General features: G+C 33.7%; 1 protein-coding gene across 1 annotated transcript; it reads right to left on the minus strand.

Moving 5' to 3' along the window:
• Positions 1-3976: 3976 nt before the first annotated feature.
• Positions 3977-4640, minus strand: LOC149239306 (uncharacterized). Its single transcript, XM_089367112.1, has one exon. It carries the CDS (start codon positions 4526-4528, stop codon positions 4205-4207), a length of 324 nt encoding a protein of 107 aa, XP_089223238.1. The 5' UTR covers positions 4529-4640; the 3' UTR covers positions 3977-4204.
• Positions 4641-20548: the final 15908 nt, after the last annotated feature.

Raw genomic sequence — 20548 nt, forward strand, 5'->3', positions numbered from 1 at the left:
AGGGATCTTCTGACCCTGTTGATTTCCGCTCTAACTAAAGCCAGACTCACCTTAAGAAAAATCTGATGGTGTTGGGGAGAGTGCAGGCGATGTTTGATCTGGGCAAAGACAGGGATGATGGAGGAGTCTCTACATCTTTTAAGAAAAGCTAGATCTAACTTCAACCTTGAAACCTGCAAGTGTGCCCGTTCAAAATGATGAACCTTGGTTGCAATGGCTTCTCTGTGTAGGGAAAATGGTTGGTGAATAAGTAAACTGGTCTCACTTTCGAAAGGCGAGGTTTTTGTTGTAAAAATTTGTTGAATTTGTAACTGTTGGGATTAAAAATTTGGATTAGTTCTCATATTTTTGTGATTTAATATGTTTTGTAATTATTAATTTAATATTTTAAATAATCTAATATTTTTTTCTAAATTAGACTAATTCTATTAATGTAACAAAAGTAGTACAAGGAGGCACCGGCCTCTGCAGAGCAAGCCCCAAATTATACCATGTTTAACTGACTGCCCGCACCAGGGAAACCAGTCCAAAACTATAAGAGTTTGCTGCCCATGCAAGGGTAACAGCTTGTAGTGCTAGAGTGGAACAGTTTTTTGAACAATCATCAAAATTAACAACATTGCATAAAAAAAACACCAGAATAGACCCATAGTATTGGGAGTCGGGAACCCAGAACCTGAAAAACATTGACTAGATAGGTGTCATTAGGAGGAGGAGGTTATTCCACTATCAAACAACTGTATGCCTCCATGTCATCTTCTGCATCCTATTTGTCTCTCGAAGTTTCTTCCATGTTCTTGAAGCGGCCTGGATTGGTGTGTGCCTGAGCTACTTCTGTGCGTCCCTAAGCTACTTCGCTACTTCTGTGTGTCTCTGAGTTGCTTCCAGGGGCTTTTCTCTTGTTGGTGGTGTTCCGCGTCTGAGTATTGCGGGCTGGGTCTTCAAAGTTTTGTGGCTCCTCTCTAAATGCCACCGAGATAGATGTTATTATGCAGGGATGTTCTAGCGTGCAACGAAATTGAAATTGTGTAGAATGACTAGGCTACAGAGATGATACAGAGGAAATAGGAGGCTGGGGAGCAGCGTCAACAGGCCGAGGACCTACAGTTTGAGGGGGCGATCTTCCTCTGCTACTGCCCCTTTTGTAGCGCATTCGATGACGTAGACGAGGCATGCTCACCTGGGCAAAATTGAGCGGACGAGGACGAGAAGGAGCAGTGCCAAAGAATGAGTGGTCAATGGGAACAGAAGGACCTGTAATCAATGGTTCAGAGCAGAGATTCAAGACCGAAAAACTAGTCTGTAGGTAGCATAGAAGACTCTACGAGAAATGTGCACCATCCACCATCTCAATGCAACACAGAACTTGGCAGCGTCTCCCTGCTGTCGTGCACGAGCTCGGCTCTGTAGCAACAGGGAGACAATTGTAGTTCAGAGGAGGTGGAGCGGGGAGAAGACGGTATGAAGAGGCCATCTTAAAAACCAAATTGATGAAGCCTCGACCCACGCAATTCATTAATGTGCCATTACTATCGGTGGCGTATTTTTGTATATGCTTCTGAGTGGATGCATGGGTGGCCAGGTGGCCTCGCCACTTTTCAACCCAAGATCGCCACATAGTACCTGCGTGCCTAAACACCCGCATTCGGGATTAAATAATCTAATATTAAGATAAAAGAATAAATATATATTCAATAAATAAAATAAAAAGTATAAAAATTATTTAGTAAAATTCTTGTAATTGTAAATTAAAAAACAAACCTATTAACTCAATTAAAAAAATAATAAATTAATTGAATAAATTTGTTTTCTTTTTAATTATAATTATAATTATAATTATATATATATATATATATATATATATATATATATATATATATATATATATATATAGTTTATATTTATATTTATATTTATTGTTTTCTAAAATTTCATATTTAAATTTAATAAACATATAACTAAAAATAAAAGTAATATGAAAAATATATAAAATATCCCAATTTTATATTTAAATTTAATGAACATATAATTGAAAATAAAAATAGTGTGAAAGATATATAAAATATAAATAATAAAAATAGTGTGAAAGATATATAAAATATAAATAATAGTTATAAACTAAGGGTTATTTAATCAATATAATTTAATTAAAATATGATGTTTCATATTTTTATTATGATATTTCAAAATTTAATATTTACATTTAATTAATAAATATATAAAAAATTAATATTTCTAATTAGCTTATCTATTTTCATTCTGAATATATTTTTGAATATGAAATTTGGTATCTCAACTTGATACACCTTGATAAACCTTGAGTTAAAATAAATGCAAGTTACATTAAAAAAAAATGCAAACTAGTTTAATTATTAATAATTATAATTATTAATTATTATTTTTTTTTATTTTTTTAATTTGATTTATCTCATGAGTTAAAATAAATTCAAGTTACATTTAAAAAAATAAAACCTATTTAATTATTAAATTATAATTATTAATTTTTATTTTCTTTTTATTTTTTTATAATCTCTTTAAACCTAGTTAATTATTAATAATTATAATCATTAATTTTTATTTTATTTTTATTTTTTATTTTTTTATAATCTCTTTAATGCAATTTAAAAATGCAAAACTGTTTTAATTATTAAAAATTATAATTATTAATTTTTATTTTATTTAATTTTTATTTTTTAATAATCTCCCTTATTATAATTTTTTTTAATTAAAAAAATATTTTAATTATTAATAATTATAATTATTAATTTTTTTTATAATCTTTCTTATTATAATTTTTTAAATTATATCTATATATATATATATATATATATATATATATATATATATATATATATATATATTAATTATTAATAATTATAATTTTTATTTTTTATTTTTTATTTTTTTATAATCTTTGTAAGTGAAAATGTTATAATTAATAATTATAATTTTTTATTAAAAAAAAAAAACATCTTTCAATATACAACTTTTTAATGCAAAACCTAATAAAAAATAGATTAATTTTACATTATAAATAATATTTAAATAAAATTTAAAATTTATATTTCGCAAAAAATTTTAATTGCATTTTCAATCCAAAGTAAATAGTAAATAGAGTATACCATATATATATATATGAAAATTATTATTTTTTTAAACAAAATTATTAAAGATATCATAAAGTATATATTGATTGTTAAAATATATATTTATAAGTAATATTTTTCGTAAACAAAATTAAATAATTTTTAGATGAGACTCTTCTCATCAACCAGATTTAACCAGATTTATTATGGATCACAGAAACTTTAATTTAAAAAAAAATAAATAATATTAATATATAATTATATTTAACAAAAATAAATAATATTAATATATAATTATATATATTAAAAGTTAGATGTATTCATTTCATTTAATAAATTTAATTAACTGATAAATTGGGGAAAAAAAAAAAATCCATTTGAAAAAAACGTTAAATTACACCTATACTTTTCTTGGTCTTGACACATTTCAAATATTTGCAGTAACATACAAGTTATTCCAAAATCCTCTCAATTTACCATTGTTTTATCACTGGAACACCACCAGAGACGGTCGCGGAAATATTAATAAAAAGATTCCTGAGCGAAATCCATATCCAAGTTTTACTGATTCAAAGTTTCTAGATTATCCAAATTACATATTCCAAACAAAACTGTCATTTCTACCTCCTATCATGGCTTGTATTTCACATAATTACCAAATTCGCTTGAATCGGCTGATAAATTTATACGAAATTCTCACAATACGATAATATTGTATAATTTAAGAAATTTGATCCGATTCTTCTGAAAATCAGTGGACAAATCCCCAAGAATGGTACCCAAATATTACAGTTTATGAAATTCAGCATCATATTATTTAAAACAATTCAATGATACAAATAATAGAAACAAATCTCTAGCAGCTAGGATATTTAAAGGTCCAGGAGAAATTAGAGATAAAAAACCCTATATATTTCATACAGATTTCTGAATTATCTCGCAATCCCTAATTCGTATAACTACATACATACTATGTTTACATATGTACATTTAAACTGACGGAAAGGTATTAAATTCTACAGATTCTACTTCTGATATCCATCCTCTGGTTCTTGATCAGGCTCGATGACTCCGGTGAAGAGATGAACGAACCCCGAACGAACCCCAAGCTCGCGCATTCATGTCTGTCCGGAAGCCTTTTTCTGGGTTTCGGCCTGCAGTTGTTCCTTGCTAAGAATGTAACGCCTGCGATCGCGGAAATTTCGTCTGGTGTCCCTCGGGTAATACACGATGTTGAATATTCGATCTGGTTCTGCATTGACGATCTGTGGAGTAACAGGCGGTGTGGCAGGGCTGAATACGCGGAACTCACTCGCGCTGGGAAGCGCATGGACGTAATCAGGACTCGAACACGGGCCGGTTATTTCCCAGGGCTTCTTTAACCATTTTGTGCGACCTTCCTTCAATTTCTGCACGACGCTCCACAATTTCTCTACCGCCATTGTTCTTTAGTTGGAGGAGTAAATTCTTTAATCGAATCCAGTTGAATAAAGAAAATGGTTCGTCCTTCCGTTTTTATAAGGTGTATGTATGTACATGTGCAGAGTTTACAAAATTCTAGAACCGTTCTTCAAGCTTCCAGAAGCCGCTTTCTTTTACCCTATTCAAGCTTCCAGAGGCAGCAAGTTGACGTGGCCATTAAAGGCAAAAAAGCAAGAACCTGGGGCAGTGGTTCTTTTATTCTTTAATTGTCCGCACAGCTCGTCGTTGGGGGTGGGTATTTGGTTCTTTCCGTGAGGAAATTTCTCAATATGGGGTCAGTGTTGGTGACGACGTGTGGCTTTTCTGAGGGTCAGAAACGTGTTGATTGTTGACACCTATACATATCTGTCCGAAAAACGTTGATGCGTTGCTGGCTGTCCAATCCAAAACCCTAACCTTAGCAGTCAATCCATTAGGTTATTGATGATTATAGGATTTGGGGAGAGATGGGACCATTATTATATAATTTGGATTAATAAATTAGATATCTATATTAGTGTTTATTTCATAAATAGGGGAGAGATGTCTAATGTTGTGTAGGCACAATTAACTGATTTAGTATTGGTCCCACCAAACCACCAGAAATTGAGACTTTTGTAACCAATATTTAAACAAAAATAAATAACATTAAGTGCAAATATGTTTTAATTTATGTCCAAAATTTCCCAAAACATTGACTTCCATAAATAGTATCTTAATACTTAAGAATACAAATCATATTGACTCAACTAGAAAACAGAGAAAACCATAAATCCTTCCAAATTAGTCTATTCCAGAAGTACAAAGTAGCAGTCACTTCAAACCCCACTCATCAGAATTGTAGCTATGTATCCCAAATAAATATCCATACCTGCACATAATAAAAGTGAATGTATGTCATCCATAACTGTTGTGTTGTTCAACAAATGACACCCAACCCAATGACATTAAATGACACCCAACCCAATGACATTTAAACCCACAGTGTTCAATAAATGACACCCAACCCATTCTATTTCTCAATAAACAGATCAAAGCACATGTTAAATAAATGACACCCAACCCATTCTATTTCTCATTAAAACAGATAAAAGCACATGGATCAACAAATAACAAATTCTCAACCATTGGATCACATCCAATTAAATCCAGATTACACATTCAAAATGAAGCCATTGCAATCCATGTCCATCCTTACCACCAATTAAATTCAAGTGCAAATAACTATAAAAGAAGTTCAACCACTATTGAAGTTGCATGTCATGCATTCAAACTATTCACCAACCTTGGAGACAAACCATCACAGAACATTTGACAATATATCCAAGTTAGTTATTTCAATTACAATACATTTTTCTTACAGTTCTATTTTCATTTCTCATAGTTTTTTATTTCAGTTCTTACAGTTTCATTTTCACAAAAATATATATTTTTTATGTTTTTCTATATTCTGAATCATTTTAAATTTGATTGGCAAATATGACACAACCATAATGAAGAGTATTGGCTATTATGGCTAGCTACAGATGAAAAAGAATAGAACCTATGAGACATTAATCTTGTGCTGAATATTTGAATGAAATGTTATGTCTTCCTCATAAAATTCTGAAGTATTACAATTAGATTGAACTTGGTAAGTTAATGTGCTCATCATTCCCTTCAATATGTTATGAGGTTGGTTATGGTAACTCATACCATTACTGTTGGCAGAGGCTAGAATATATAAGAAACCAAGACAAGCCTATAATATTGACACTAGTAATCCTGGATCAAATCTTGCAAGAGAAACTTCTATGCTAAGGCAGTCAATGATCCCTCGCACAAAAGATTTTATATAGATAGGAAGACTCGAAAGTCACTCCCTTAACTCCAAGCAACTAAGGTATCTAACGAATGTTTTTTCCTCATGTATCTCCACACTCCTTCAATCTCTGTCTTCGAACAACTCATCTTTGCAAGCCATTTCTCAGTCAATTGAAAATCATATATCCCCATCACATATTTGCAATAATCCACAATACCCATAGGATCTCTATCATCCACTTATGCACTAAAATCATCCTCATTAGAAGAAGCACTCAGGCCTCTCACTCTGACATCACACTGTTGGTGAAGACACTTGGTTGAAGTCTCTCTCCATTCAAGGCTTCATTTCTTCAAAAATCATAAGCATTCCCAAGACCAAGCTCCTTGAGACATTAAATCAAATGTTGGGCATGAAAGTTGAAATCCTAATCAAGGAGTTAGTAACAGCAGGACTAATTCTTCTGGCCGAGTTTAACACTTTGTACTTGACCGAATCATAGTTTGTAGAGATAGTCCTTATAAAGGGAGTTATCTTCAAGGTCTGAAATCCAAGTCTTAATAGTGACAAAGAAGTGAAGATCATCTTCAATCTCTGTGTATTTTGTGAACCCGCAAAGAGTCTTCTTGAAGATCAAAGAACAGACCTAGAAGGCATTATCTCTGTGATCTGAATTTAAGATCCAACTTCTCCTACCCAACCTACAAATTGACTCATATTGTCAATTTAAGATGCTCATGTAGGCATGTCCACCTGCTCCCTTTCTTGTTGATCATGATATAGGGTTGACCCCTTCTCAAACTTATGTAACTGAGGATCTATCTCATACAACACAACTGTGAATACCATTGAATGATATCCCACACTACTCTTCTTCACCATTGGCACTATCTGAGCTCCATGGTCTCTAATGATAAAAAGTTTATCCTTCTCCAACAAAGGAAATGTTTGCATTGTCCTCATAAAATCCAAGCCCAAAATCATCGCATAATCCTCCAATAGTATAACTCTCAAATATATCCTACCAAACATATGAGCCCACTCCCATCAGTGCATCCTTGAGAATACCAAATGTTGACCTCATCTTAGAGTTCATTACTGTGTAGGAAAACATCATTCCCTTCAATATGTTCTTAGGTTGGTTATGGGAACTCAGACCATTGCTATTGGCAGAGGCTAGAATATATGAAAACACCAAGACAAGCCTACAATATTGACACTAGCAATCCTGGATCAAATCTTGCAGGAGAAACTTCTACTACAATGGAAGTTTCTTATTACTCAAAAGTTCTTTTCAACTTGAAAGCAACATAAGGCAAACACTACTTGAACTACATGATTGACAATGCAAGTCCACTTGGTGAGACAACGTGGGCCATGAATGAATTCAATTGCGATAACAAACAAGATTCTAAACAAATTAATTCAAACAACAGTAACTACCAGATCTTCTCATAGTACCAGAAGAAGGTGGAAACTGACAGTAGTTTTCCAAGTACAAATACAGTCATGGTATTTTAAGTGTAAAAACAAGTTATCAAAACAACAATCACTGATAATTTTGAAGACATACAACAAAATGATTTTGTATATTTGATTTTTCAAGGGTACTAACATAGTAGAAGTTTCTTATTACTCAAAAGTTCTTTTCAACTTGAAAGCAACATAAGGAAAACACTACTTGAACTACATGATCCTCCAACAATATAACTCTCAAATACATCCTACCAAACACATGAGCCCACTCCCATCAGTGCATCCTTGAGAATACCAAATGTTGACCTCATCTTAGAGTTCATTACTTTGTAGGCAAACAACCAATCCCTTCAATATGTTCTCAGGTTGGTTATGGTAACTCAGACCATTATTGTTGGCAGAGGCTAGAATATATGAAAACACCAAGACAAGCCTGCAATATTGACACTAGCAATCTTGGATCAAATCTTGCAGGAGAAACTTCTACTACAATGGAAGTTTCTTATTACTCAAAAGTTCTTTTCAACTTGAAAGCAACAAGCAGAAAACACTACTTGAACTACATGATTGACAATGCAAGTCCACTTGGTGAGACGTCGTGGGCCATGAATGAATTCAATTGCGTTAACAAACATGATTCTAAACAAATTAATTCAAAAAACAATAACTACCATATCTTCTCATAGTACTAGAAGAAGGTGGAAACCGACAATAGTTTTCCAAGTACAAATCAATCATGGTATTTTAAGTGTAAAAACAAGTTATCAAAACAACAATCACTAATAATTTTGAAGACATACAACAAAATGATTCAGTATATTTGATTTTTCAAGGGTACTAACATAGTAGAAGTTTCTTATTACTCAAAAGTTATTTTCAACTTGAAAGCAACGTAAGGAAAACACTACTTGAACTACATGATCCTCCAACAACATAACTCTTAAATACATCCTACCAAACACATAAGCCCACTCCCATTAGTGCATCCTTGAGAATACCAAATGTTGAACTCATCTTAGAGTTCATTACTTTGTAGGCAACAACCAATCCCTTCAATATGTTCTTAGGTTGGTTATGGTAGCTCAGACCATTGCTGTTGGCAGAGGCTAGAATATATGAAAACACCATGACAAGCCTGTAATATTGACACTAGCAATCCTGGATCAAATCTTGCAGGAGAAACTTCTACTACAATGGAAGTTTCTTATTACTCAAAATTTATTTTCAACTTGAAAGAAACAAGCAACAAACACTACTTGAACTACATGATTGACAATGCAAGTCAACTTGGTGAGACAGTGTGGGCCATGATGAATTCAATTGCGATAACAAACAAGATTCTAAACAAATTAATTCAAACAACAATAACTACCAGATCTTCTCATAGTACCAGAAGAAGGTGGAAACCGACAGTAGTTTTCCAAGTACAAATACAGTGATGGTATTTTAAGTGTAAAAACAAGTTATCAAAACAACAATCATTGATTATTTTGAAGACATACAACAAAATGATTATATATATTTGATTTTTCAAGGATACTAACATACATGTTGATAATTGCCTGTAATAAAGCAGAAGTATTTTTGCCTTGTATGAAAGCATAATTTACAAATATTCTTAACTAAATGCATGCAATAATTTTGCAGGTTTTTGCATCTATGGCAAAAGTTAGTTATGTTTCTCGTACAAGGAGAAGTGGCAGGAGAGTGACAAGGGGTGCCCAGCTGCGATGCCCATCGTCAGATGAGGACAGGACATGTGATGTCAATGTCAACAATGCCCCAAGGAACGTTGTTGAGGATGACCATGCGACTGAAGATGATGTTGTCACACCATCACCCACAGAGTCACCGTCAATGACAGTCCAAGGGGAAATTTCAACTAAAAATATCAGTGCTATAAGAGGATGGAAAAAGAAGAAATGTTATTTTCAATTGACGACATAGAGTTAAATGGATACTCAGTTTGGACATCTGCAAAAAAACATGGTATTCCTCCCTCATCAATAAATTATTTTTTAAATGGGTTGACTCATACAAAACGTAGAGGGCATCTTACAGTTATGACTAACAAGGAGGAGGTCGAGGTGGTTGACTGGTGTAAAGAGATGGCCCAATTGGGACATGGGCTAGAGTTGATACAACTCAAATCCATAGTTGCTCAAATATATCAAGGGAGGCCAAACCCATTCAAAGATGGGTATCCTGGTAAATCATGGTGGTTTGGGTTTAAAAAAAGGAATCCAAACCTTGTATTGTGTACACCTGAGGGCCTTGACAGAGACATAACATTAAATTTGTGCCCTGTAGTTGTGCAGAAGTTATATGACACTCTTTATAGTGCTTATGATAAACATTCTTATGGAGCATACCATATATGGAATTGTGATGAAAGAGGTTTACAAGCAAGGAGGAATTGTGGCATGCGGGTAATTCCCAAGAGAGGGAGCCAAAATGTGCCAAATATTTTGCCTAAGAGTGGGGAGTGGATATCTATTTTATGTTGTGTCAATGCAATTGGTACTTCAATCCCAGGATTTTATTTATTCAAAGGTAAAAATCAACTGAAAAACTATATACAGAACTTTGAACCAGGTGCATGCATTGTTGCACATCCCCATGCATGGATGACTAGAGAATTGTTTTTAAGTTGGCTTTTTCACTTTGCTACATTGGTACCAGGTGGCGTCTCACCTAATAAAAAACACCTATTGATATTAGATGGCCATGGGAGCCACATGGATGTACAAACAATTGAGGAACCAAAAAATTTAGGCATCGACCTGTTGACATTTCCCGCTCATACTACTCACAGATTGCAACCCCTTGATGTTAGTGTGTTTGGCCCTTTCAAGAACTATTTCAAGTCAAAGTTTGCTGCATGGATGACAAAGAATTCAAGGGTTGAAGTGAAAAGGTTCGATCTAGCAAAGCTTTCAAGTAAAGCTTTTAAAAGGGCTCTGACACCATCAAATATCAAGGATAGCTTTAGGAGGACGGGAATCTGGCCACTGAATTATGATGCTCTTATGCATGATATTGGTTGTAGCCAGGCGTTTCATGTGGATGGTCGGGAAGAAGGGCATGTCCAAACAGGTGTTGAAGTGTAAGAAGTAGATGAACAAGATGATGTGGTTACAGCTAGTAATATGATTTCCCTCTCTCAAGGACACATATATGATGAATATGATGAAACTATATGTGAAACACAATATAATCATGAAAAAATTCGCAATAACCCGGAGATCATTCCACCAACTCAATAACATGAAATCCTGTTGTTGCTATTGTTAATGACATTGTTGAACATACAGTTGACAATGACCAATTGACATTTCCAAGCTAAGTAACCCCACTATCATGGCTGGAAGAAGGCAAGATTAATATGAATGAACATAGTGTCTCAACAACCAATGAAGAAAGCATGAACATGCCCTCACAACCAGCAAAATTGAATAGTGAAATTGTTCATTTTTTTGTGGACAACGGATTAATGGAAGAAGATGAAGCACATAATGAGGCATCAAATGAAGATAATGATATAGTTCAATCAGTTGTCTCATATACTGAAAGGGAAGTACCAAGCAATGACATGCAGGTGGGAGGGGTAGAGAAGATACTTGGTCGGTTCCTAAAGCTACCTTTAGAGAGAGTATCAATGAAGAAAAAGAAAGGTACACCAGGCAGTCTTCGTTTGGGCCGAAGTTCAGAGTTACTCACCTCAAAAGACTATATAAACCTGTTAGTTGAGTCTGAAAAAAATTAAATTTAAAATGCAAGAATTAAAACAGAAAAAGAAGGATCTAGTCAAGGAGAAAAAGGTAGCAAGGATTGTTGCAGCACAATGTCAAGCAGATGAAAGGCTTGAAAGAGATAAAGCAAGGCAAGTTAAGGACCAACAAAAACAAATGGAAAGACAAGAAAATGAATCAAAAAAGGCACAACAAATGCTTGAAAAGGAACAATGATGATCAATCTGGTTGACAATGATGCAAGCATAGCTGATGAAACTAGGATTATTTCAAACTCGTTGGAAAATATTGCAGATAATACACCATTATTCCAAGACCTCATAAACATTCAAGTGCCTCACTGTCAAACTGAGTGTTTACCCATTTTCATTATTCCTACCAGAGGAGGTGTCAATTCTATGTATGCTCATTACACACCTCCACTTAATCCAGGGGTTAGTAGTGCAAATGTAAGGTATGGGTACTCAATTCCTCCATCGTTGGAAGGTACAAATTGGAATCAATCATATGGAAAAAATCAACCATTTCCTAAACAACCCTTTTTAGGTAGACCAACCTACCTGGCTCAAGTAGGTAACTCGGGGAGTTTTGGCACTCAAGATTCTCAAGGCCATAAAGAATAGGGGTGTCATATGTTTTTGGTTGTAACCACATTATGATGTGGATTTTGGATGAATTGTATCTTTTTCTTGTCACATAAATATTTTGGCTTACAACCTAGGTTGTTTTATTTCATAGTGTTTGCGGCATTGTAACCAAAATCCATTTTAGAAGGAACATCTATACTCTATTATAATGTAGAAATCTTTCCCGATAATGCAAATCAGATTTTCTGTTATGCCTCTACATACCAAATGATTTACAACACATTTATAACTGAGTTGTAAATATGATGGAAAACGAGTGAATAATGAAATCTTGAACAAGTCACTTATTTTAATATGAAAATTTCATAAAACAATGAACAACAAAAGTACATAGCTATTGGTTTCATATTCACAAAGAACCTAGCATTCCATACATCAACAAATATGTCAAAGAACCTAACATTCCATACATCAACAAATATGGAGACATAGCAAGTTACAAAAGGACAACTTACTTCCAATTAAAACATAATACAAATGGGTAATGCACTCTCGACATTGAATTTCCCTTGTAACCCAACTTACTTCGAATCCAAACACAATGAAAAGTTTCTCTTACAAATCAATTTACCTCCAATTCTGCCAACTATGGACATTGAATGACTCTTATAAATGAATATACAATGCAAAATGGGTTGGTAGACTAGATTTCTATGAGCATCAGTTTACCTTTTTACATCAATGCACTTCCAAATAAAACACAATACAAATGGGCAATGCACTCTGGGCATTGAATTTCCCTTATAAACCAACATTCAATACATCAACAAATATGGAGACAGAGCTATCCTCAAGATGGCAATTTACAAAAGGACAACTTAGATCCATCTGATATCAACTCAATAAGACAACAAACTAAATCTGACCAGAACCAAAACCATTTCCAAAATGACATAAAATCCAAATTTCTCCACAAACCAGATGCCACAAAGGAATGAAACAAAAATACACAAGTACATTCATTCCAACCCAAACATCTTTCAACTGTACATTCGTTCCAACCTAGACATTAAGTGAAATTACATCTTTTAACTGTAAGTGAATTGGAAAATGAATTTCACAGATTAATGCAGTCACTGCATTTAAAGTATCTGTCTAAGAAGTTTGAATGTGAAATCTCTACATATTATCACACACTTTATTCCAAACAATAGATAAATGAATTAAAACACAATGAAAATGGGTTGGATTGCCCACTATGAGCATCAAAATACCTTTATAAATCAATGTACCTCCAATTAAAACATAATACAAATGGGTAATGCACTCTCGACATTGAATTTCCCTTGTAACCCAACTTACTTCGAATCCAAACACAATGCAAAGTTTCTCTTACAAATCAATTTACCTCCAATTCTACCAACTATGGACATTGAATGACTCTTATAAATGAATATACAATGCAAAATGGGCTGGTAGACCAGATTTCTATGAGCATTAGTTTACCTTTTTACATCAATGCACTTCCAAATAAAACATAATACAAATGGGCAATGCACTCTGGGCATTGAATTTCCCTTATAAACCAACATTCAATACATCAACAAATATGGAGACAGAGCTATCCTCAAGATGGCAATTTACAAAAGGACAACTTAGATCCATCTGATATCAACTCAATAAGACAACAACTAAATCTAACTAGAACGAAAGCCATTTCCAAAATGACATAAAATCCAGATTTCTCCACAAACCAGATGCCACAAAGGAATGAAACAACAATACACAAATACATTCGTTCCAACCCAAACATATTTTAATTGTACATTCATTCCAACCCAGACATTAAGTGAAATTACATCTTTTAACTGTTAGTGAATCAGAAAACATAATGCACCCATTTATCCTTTAATCATTTTGTAAACCCGAGACAATTCCTTAATGGCTCTAACAGAAGAATTCCGAGAGAGGACCTTGAATTTAAAGGATATCAACATGCCATGAAGATAAAGGGAAAAAATCAAAAGAGAGCCCCCAACTCAACGCTGATGAGCACCCATTTAAGCACATTCTACCATAAATAGAAAGAAAGAAATAGAATGCACATGAAAATTTTCCATCTTATATATTTTCATGAAGATTAATGTTATTAGTCAAATTCAAATAAAATGGACTAGAATTGTTCTGATATTCATAGCACAAAATTTACTTTCCATCTCGATACCTCCAATTGTGTATTGTAACAGGGAGGAAGATATAAATAGAGAGACTCCACTTGTTCCATTTATAAGGGGAGTTTTGTTTTACTTTGAACATTATATTTCAGCAAGAAAATAATCTGTAAACATGGGAACAACTTCATCCTAGTGTCCATATAGCTTGCAGAGATAGTAGTTTTGAATTCCAATGAAAGGGTCAAGCAAACAATGTACAAGAATCAGATTATAACAGATACACTCATGCATTAAGTCATCTTAACATTTCTAAAATTGCACAATGCTAAAGTATCTTCCTATATAAACACTGAGCAAACGAATCCAAATTACTCAACGAGTCAGTGATAACACGATTCAAATGGTAGCATCAAGCGCAAGTGGACAACCACACCAGAAAAGAAAAAGAAAGAAATATGAGGAGAAAAATGTGGCAGAAAAGTAATATTCAACAAATTGCAGGTCCAGTGAAAAACCAAATTGTCGAACGAATGAAGTTGCAGGGAATGGGTGTTAAGCACAATGGTGGTTCTCACCATCGTGAAGGTGGGAAATTTTGGGGTTTAGGACAACTTAAATCCTGCTGGCTAACGACTCAAAGGTTCCCGGTCCTACTGGCTAACGACTCAACCACTCATTAGACCAGTCATGGGAGTTCTTTCAAATGCCTAAAACTGCTTCTACAACCATTTTCACCGATGCCCACACGACATTCCAACATTTAAGTGTGAGCCCCAAAAAAAGAGTGAAATGGATCTTTCCTGGAGAAGGATGGGGTTCTACCACCCTTCCAATAGGTGAAGAGTGGTTCCTTCCCTAAGGATATTCTAGACCTTAACTTATGAAACATGTAGCTACTATAGAGGAGAACAAGACCGGGTCTTAAATCCAACCAAAGCTTCTTCCCAACAGGGCTTTACAATGATTCTTCTGTTAGAGGACCTTGATTTTTACATCAATGCACTTCCAAAGCTACTAGAATTGACAAAATCCATAAGAAATTGCAGAAAACATGCGATAAAATTTCATTTCCCAGCAAATTCAAGTGTTCACAATCACAACAATGCAATAAGAGCAAAAAAAAAAAATCCCAACATCAAGTTTAGGTGTTGAAAAATATAGTGGCTGGTAGGATTTAGAATCCTATCAGGTAGACGCAGAAGCCACCACTGTGTCCAAACGTCCCCCAGACCTCGCCATACCTGCAACCAAAACGAAAAAAATAGCAGATGACAAAAACATATAAACAATTACAGGTAATTTGGTAAAAAACCCATGTATTTATAAATTTACCTAAAGCTACCTTCATGGACCTCGAACTGGTTAGAATTTCCCACTGGTTCCTTCATGGACCTCGAACTGGTTAGAATTTCGCAAAGGTCACAAGAATGAAACAAAACCCTAAACCTTGAACAACAATGGCAGATGCAATCAAACAACCATGGCATGAACCCTAAACTACTAACGAAATAGAGCAATTAACCTCACCAGGTGAGCGGTCGCAATGGCAGGCGTAATCAAACAACCACAACATAAACCCTAAACTGCTAATGAGACAGAGCAAGCAACCTCGTCAGGTGAACAGGTCGCAATGGCAGGCGCAATCAAACAACCACAACATAAACCCTAAACCGCTAACGAGACAGAGCAAGCAACCTCGCCGGGTGAGCAGGTCAAGAATGGCAGACAAGGCGCACAGGTATTGGAGCTGTCCCAAGCCATCGTCGGCGGAGCGCATCGCCCAAGCACGGGACCCAAACAAAACAACACAGGGCAGAGCAAACATCGGAGAAAACAACATCAATGAAACCTTAAACAACGATTTAGGTGGTAAGTTAAATTCTCCCACCCACCACAACACGTGGCAGACGTGAATTGACACATGTCGTACACCGTTGGCAGGAGTCCATGTGGAAAACATTGAGGTGGAGGGGAGGGCGCACAGGTAATGGCATCCCTCCCCTAGCAAAGAGTTAAAGAATTTTTTCATGGAGAAGTTTCACAAATATATATAGAGAAAAGAGTTAGGTAGAAAGAAGAAGTACTATATTTAGAAATTATTTCTCAAGATTGTGATCTCTAACAAAAGGAGTACATTGGAGGAGTTGGGTATAAAGAAGAAGTGCTATGTTGAGGAATTATTCCTCAACATTGTGATCTCTAACAAAAAGAGTACATTGTGATCTCTAGAAAAATCATAAAAACTAACTAAATTATAACTACTTTATCATCATCGTCATTATTATTATAAAAATAATAAATACATATGTTAAACATATATACATCTAAAAGACATGAAACAACTTTCTTGACCATGGAGATTTAACCACACTTTATGGTGGAAATTTTTAATATGTAAATAGGTTTTGTTATAACACCATGTGCCAATACCATCTTATCAATATCACATTGCCCAAAAAAATCATTACTCACTTCATACGGCACTAGCTCATATGACATTTTTTTAATTGATCAATTTCATTAAAAAGGAAAAAAAAAGAATATAATTACTTGGAGATAAATCTCAATTCTTGATTTGTGTAGCTATTATAAATATTTTAGATTATTGATTTGAGGTTAAATCCTACCTAATAATTATTGATAATTAAATAAAAATTCTAGAAATTCTATTAAAAAATAGACTATAAAAAACCATAAAAACTAAAAACTATCCTATATAAAAACCATAAAAACTAGCTAAACTAACACAATTATATAAATACAATGATTAATAAAATCAATAAACATCAATCAATAATAAACATTTTTTTCCCTAAAACAAATGTAATTTTATTATCATTTAAAAAAAAATTACAATATCTGATACATGTGGCGAATACATTCAGTTGATAATAATCTGATACATGTGGTGAATATATTCAGTTGATAATAGTAATCTTTAGAAGAAGATAGTCTATTGATGGAACCTGTCGGTTACAGAAATTGAATTTCCTGTTAAAATTATAAATATATGAAAAATTAAATAGTGAAGATTAAATATATGTTTATTCATATTAGTAATATAAAATTTAAAATTTAAATGTAAAAAGTTAAATCACACTTTATAATGATATGCTTTTCTTGATCTTTATTTAAATTTCAAATATTCAGACTAGCATACAAGTTATTCCAAAGTTCTCTCTCAGCAACATCACCATTGTTTTATCACTTGAGTATCACCAGAGACGGGCAGAAATATCGATGAAAATATTTCTTAATGAAATCCCTATCTTTTAGAAGATTCAAAGTTTTTAAATTATCAAAATTACATGTTTCTTTAACCATTTTGTGAGAGCTTGCTTCAATGTCTGTACTACGTTTTTTAATTTCTTTTGTCTGGATTCCAATCATTTTTGATCGTTCAGGTAATTTCTTCACCTCGTTATACAACTCCTCTTTCTTTGGAAGAGCAAATTCCCAAATCGAAGTGATTTCTTTAATAAAGAAAAAAAGATCGTTCCTCCATTTTTATAAGGTGTGTGTCTGTAACTGTGCAGAGTTTACAGATTTGAGCTTCCAGAAGCCACTTTCTTTTACCCTATTCAAGCCTCAGAAACTACGGGTTGACGTGGCCATTAAAGGCAAGCCGGCAATGGAAAAATCTAGAAAGTGGGGGAGTGGTTGTTTTCTTCTTTAATTGTCCACACAGCGCGCCGATGCTGGTGTTTAATTCTTTTTCGTAATGAAATTTCCAACTGGGGTTTGTGTTGGTGGCGACGTGTCGTTTTTCTGGGGCTGAATGTGTTGATAGTTGACACCCATATAAATCTGGTCCTTGCTGGCTGTCTATCCAAAACCCTTTAGTGTCAATCCGTTACATCATTGATTTATGGGGTAGTATAATCATCATACGATTTGGGAAGACCATCATTCCTATACCAGTAATGCAGTTATCTACATTAAAATTAATTAATTAATTTAATAATTATTAATAATTAAATTAAAATTATGAAATATTATTAATAATTAAATTAAAACTATGAAATTTTATTTCAAAATACTGATCTAATATTATTATTGTAATATTTTACAAATATTAAATTTTTATTATTTATTTAATAATTATTGATAAATTAAAATTTTGAAATTTTATTCTAAAATATTGATTCAATGAAAGTTTAAAACTATCATAATAATTAATTTTTTAATACCACATTAAAATAAACACTAGTAATCAACTTTGACTGTCATGTAAAGGTGGATATTCAATGTTGAATTATTAACCATAATTTAATGGTGCATAACTATAATCTAAACGATGCATAACTATACATGAGAGTGTATACTCACTTTCGTTTACGAGGGTGGATAATGTTAGCTCAAAATCAATATACAATTAAAATAGATCCAAGTCTTATAATAGTTAAATAATTTCTTTATAAAGGTCTTTTGATGATGATTTAATGTTGTATATTATTTAAAGTGTATATCAATAACATTGCATGACTATCACACCATTAACACTTGTATGTGGAGATCATGTGAGAGGAGGAAAACTAAAACTATCATAAATCAAACCATTTACACTAATATCTTGGAGAATCTATCAAGAGAAGACCATTAACATTAACACTTGGATCATTTGAAGTATTGACAATGACATCTAGATGTTGAAGAGATTTTCAGAAAAGGAAAACAACTTATGTATTTTGGAGATCCTACCAGAAGAGGATCATTGGCACTAACAACATTCAAACAACAAGCATTAGCATGTTGGAGACCCAATGAGAGGATTATTATTGACACTTGCATCATTTGGATCATTGGTATAGTTATTGGGATGTTGAGAACTTGTGAGAGGAGGACTTTGACATGACATGTCAGAGAACCAATGAAAGGATAACTCACACTAGAATCACCCAACCGCACATTATGACTTTGGCACACTAGAATCTCTATGAGAGGAAGATCATTGGTGTTGATATTGGCATGATGGAAGCCCCATTGGCACTGACATCAAAGTGTTTGAGAGCACACTGTTGGGTTGTGTTATTTTTTCCACAACTAGCCCATGTAGTGAACTGGGGGGTTAGAGGGGGGCAGGTAGCCCCCCTCTACGGCGTCCGAGGCAACGCCACGGGATTTTTTTTTTTGGACCCTATATTAGGTTGGGCGGACCTACCTATGGTTTTGTGCATGATTTTTGCACATGGTTTTGGACGCGATGGTTTTCGATCCATGTTATTGGATGCTTCGGCATGTATAAATATGTATTGTAACATTGAAAGGAACATAATGAAAATCAAGTTGGTAGTCCCGGGATCCAGGGGAAAATCTCTGTGTATATATGTTTTATGTGTTATTCTCTCGCATTGTTTATTTTCTGTGTTTTAGAATTCGTATGCAGGTAATTTCTGTATGGGGTTAAAACCTACACACAATAGGATCACAAATAGTCAAAACAACCCTCTTTCCGATTAAAATTATGTTCATAATTTGAAAAATGGATTGACTTCAATCTTATTCAACTATTAACCAAATTCCTTTAATGGTATAATATTCCCCATAATTTTTTAGCGGTTTTGAATCAATCCAAAACCTCAAAATTATCTAAAAATCCATAGATTTGCCTTAAATTTTTTCAGTTATCTTGAATAAACCCAAAACTTCATGTTTCTCTAAAACTCGATGGATCAATCTCACATAACTTTGGAATTGGGATTGGCATGTTGGAGACCATGTGAAAGGAATTTATATAGACATTGTTTACCAAATGTTTAGTAGTGTTTGGGTGTTATTAATTTAGGGTAGATTTCCGTATATTGAGATTTAGTTTTATCACAACAAGATGTTATTAAGGGAAGAATGATCACTCAATACTTAATATTTCATTTGTAGAATAATGTGATTGGGGTTTTGTATCCATTGTGTTTATCATTTAGTATTTACATGTTGGGATTGTAAGGTTATACTGAGTAAATTGGCTAGTTGGTTTTATTTCTAATGAACATGGAGTATTATATTTAAATCAATGAATTGGACTCATGGTAAGGCAGAGCTTGAGAAGTTCTTCAATCATCTTAACTCTATATCTTCCGAAATCAAATTTACTATGGAGCTTGAGGAGAATGGTAAGATCCCCTTTCTTGATGTTCTGATCAGTAGAAAAGAGGATGGTACTTTGGGACACCAGGTCTACAGGAAGAAAACTCATACTGATAGCTATCTT

Source organism: Pinus tabuliformis, chromosome 8, assembly GCF_031772625.1.
Source record: "Pinus tabuliformis cultivar Carrire ecotype Pingquan chromosome 8, CPIR1, whole genome shotgun sequence".
NCBI classification, from domain to species: domain Eukaryota; kingdom Viridiplantae; phylum Streptophyta; class Pinopsida; order Pinales; family Pinaceae; genus Pinus; species Pinus tabuliformis.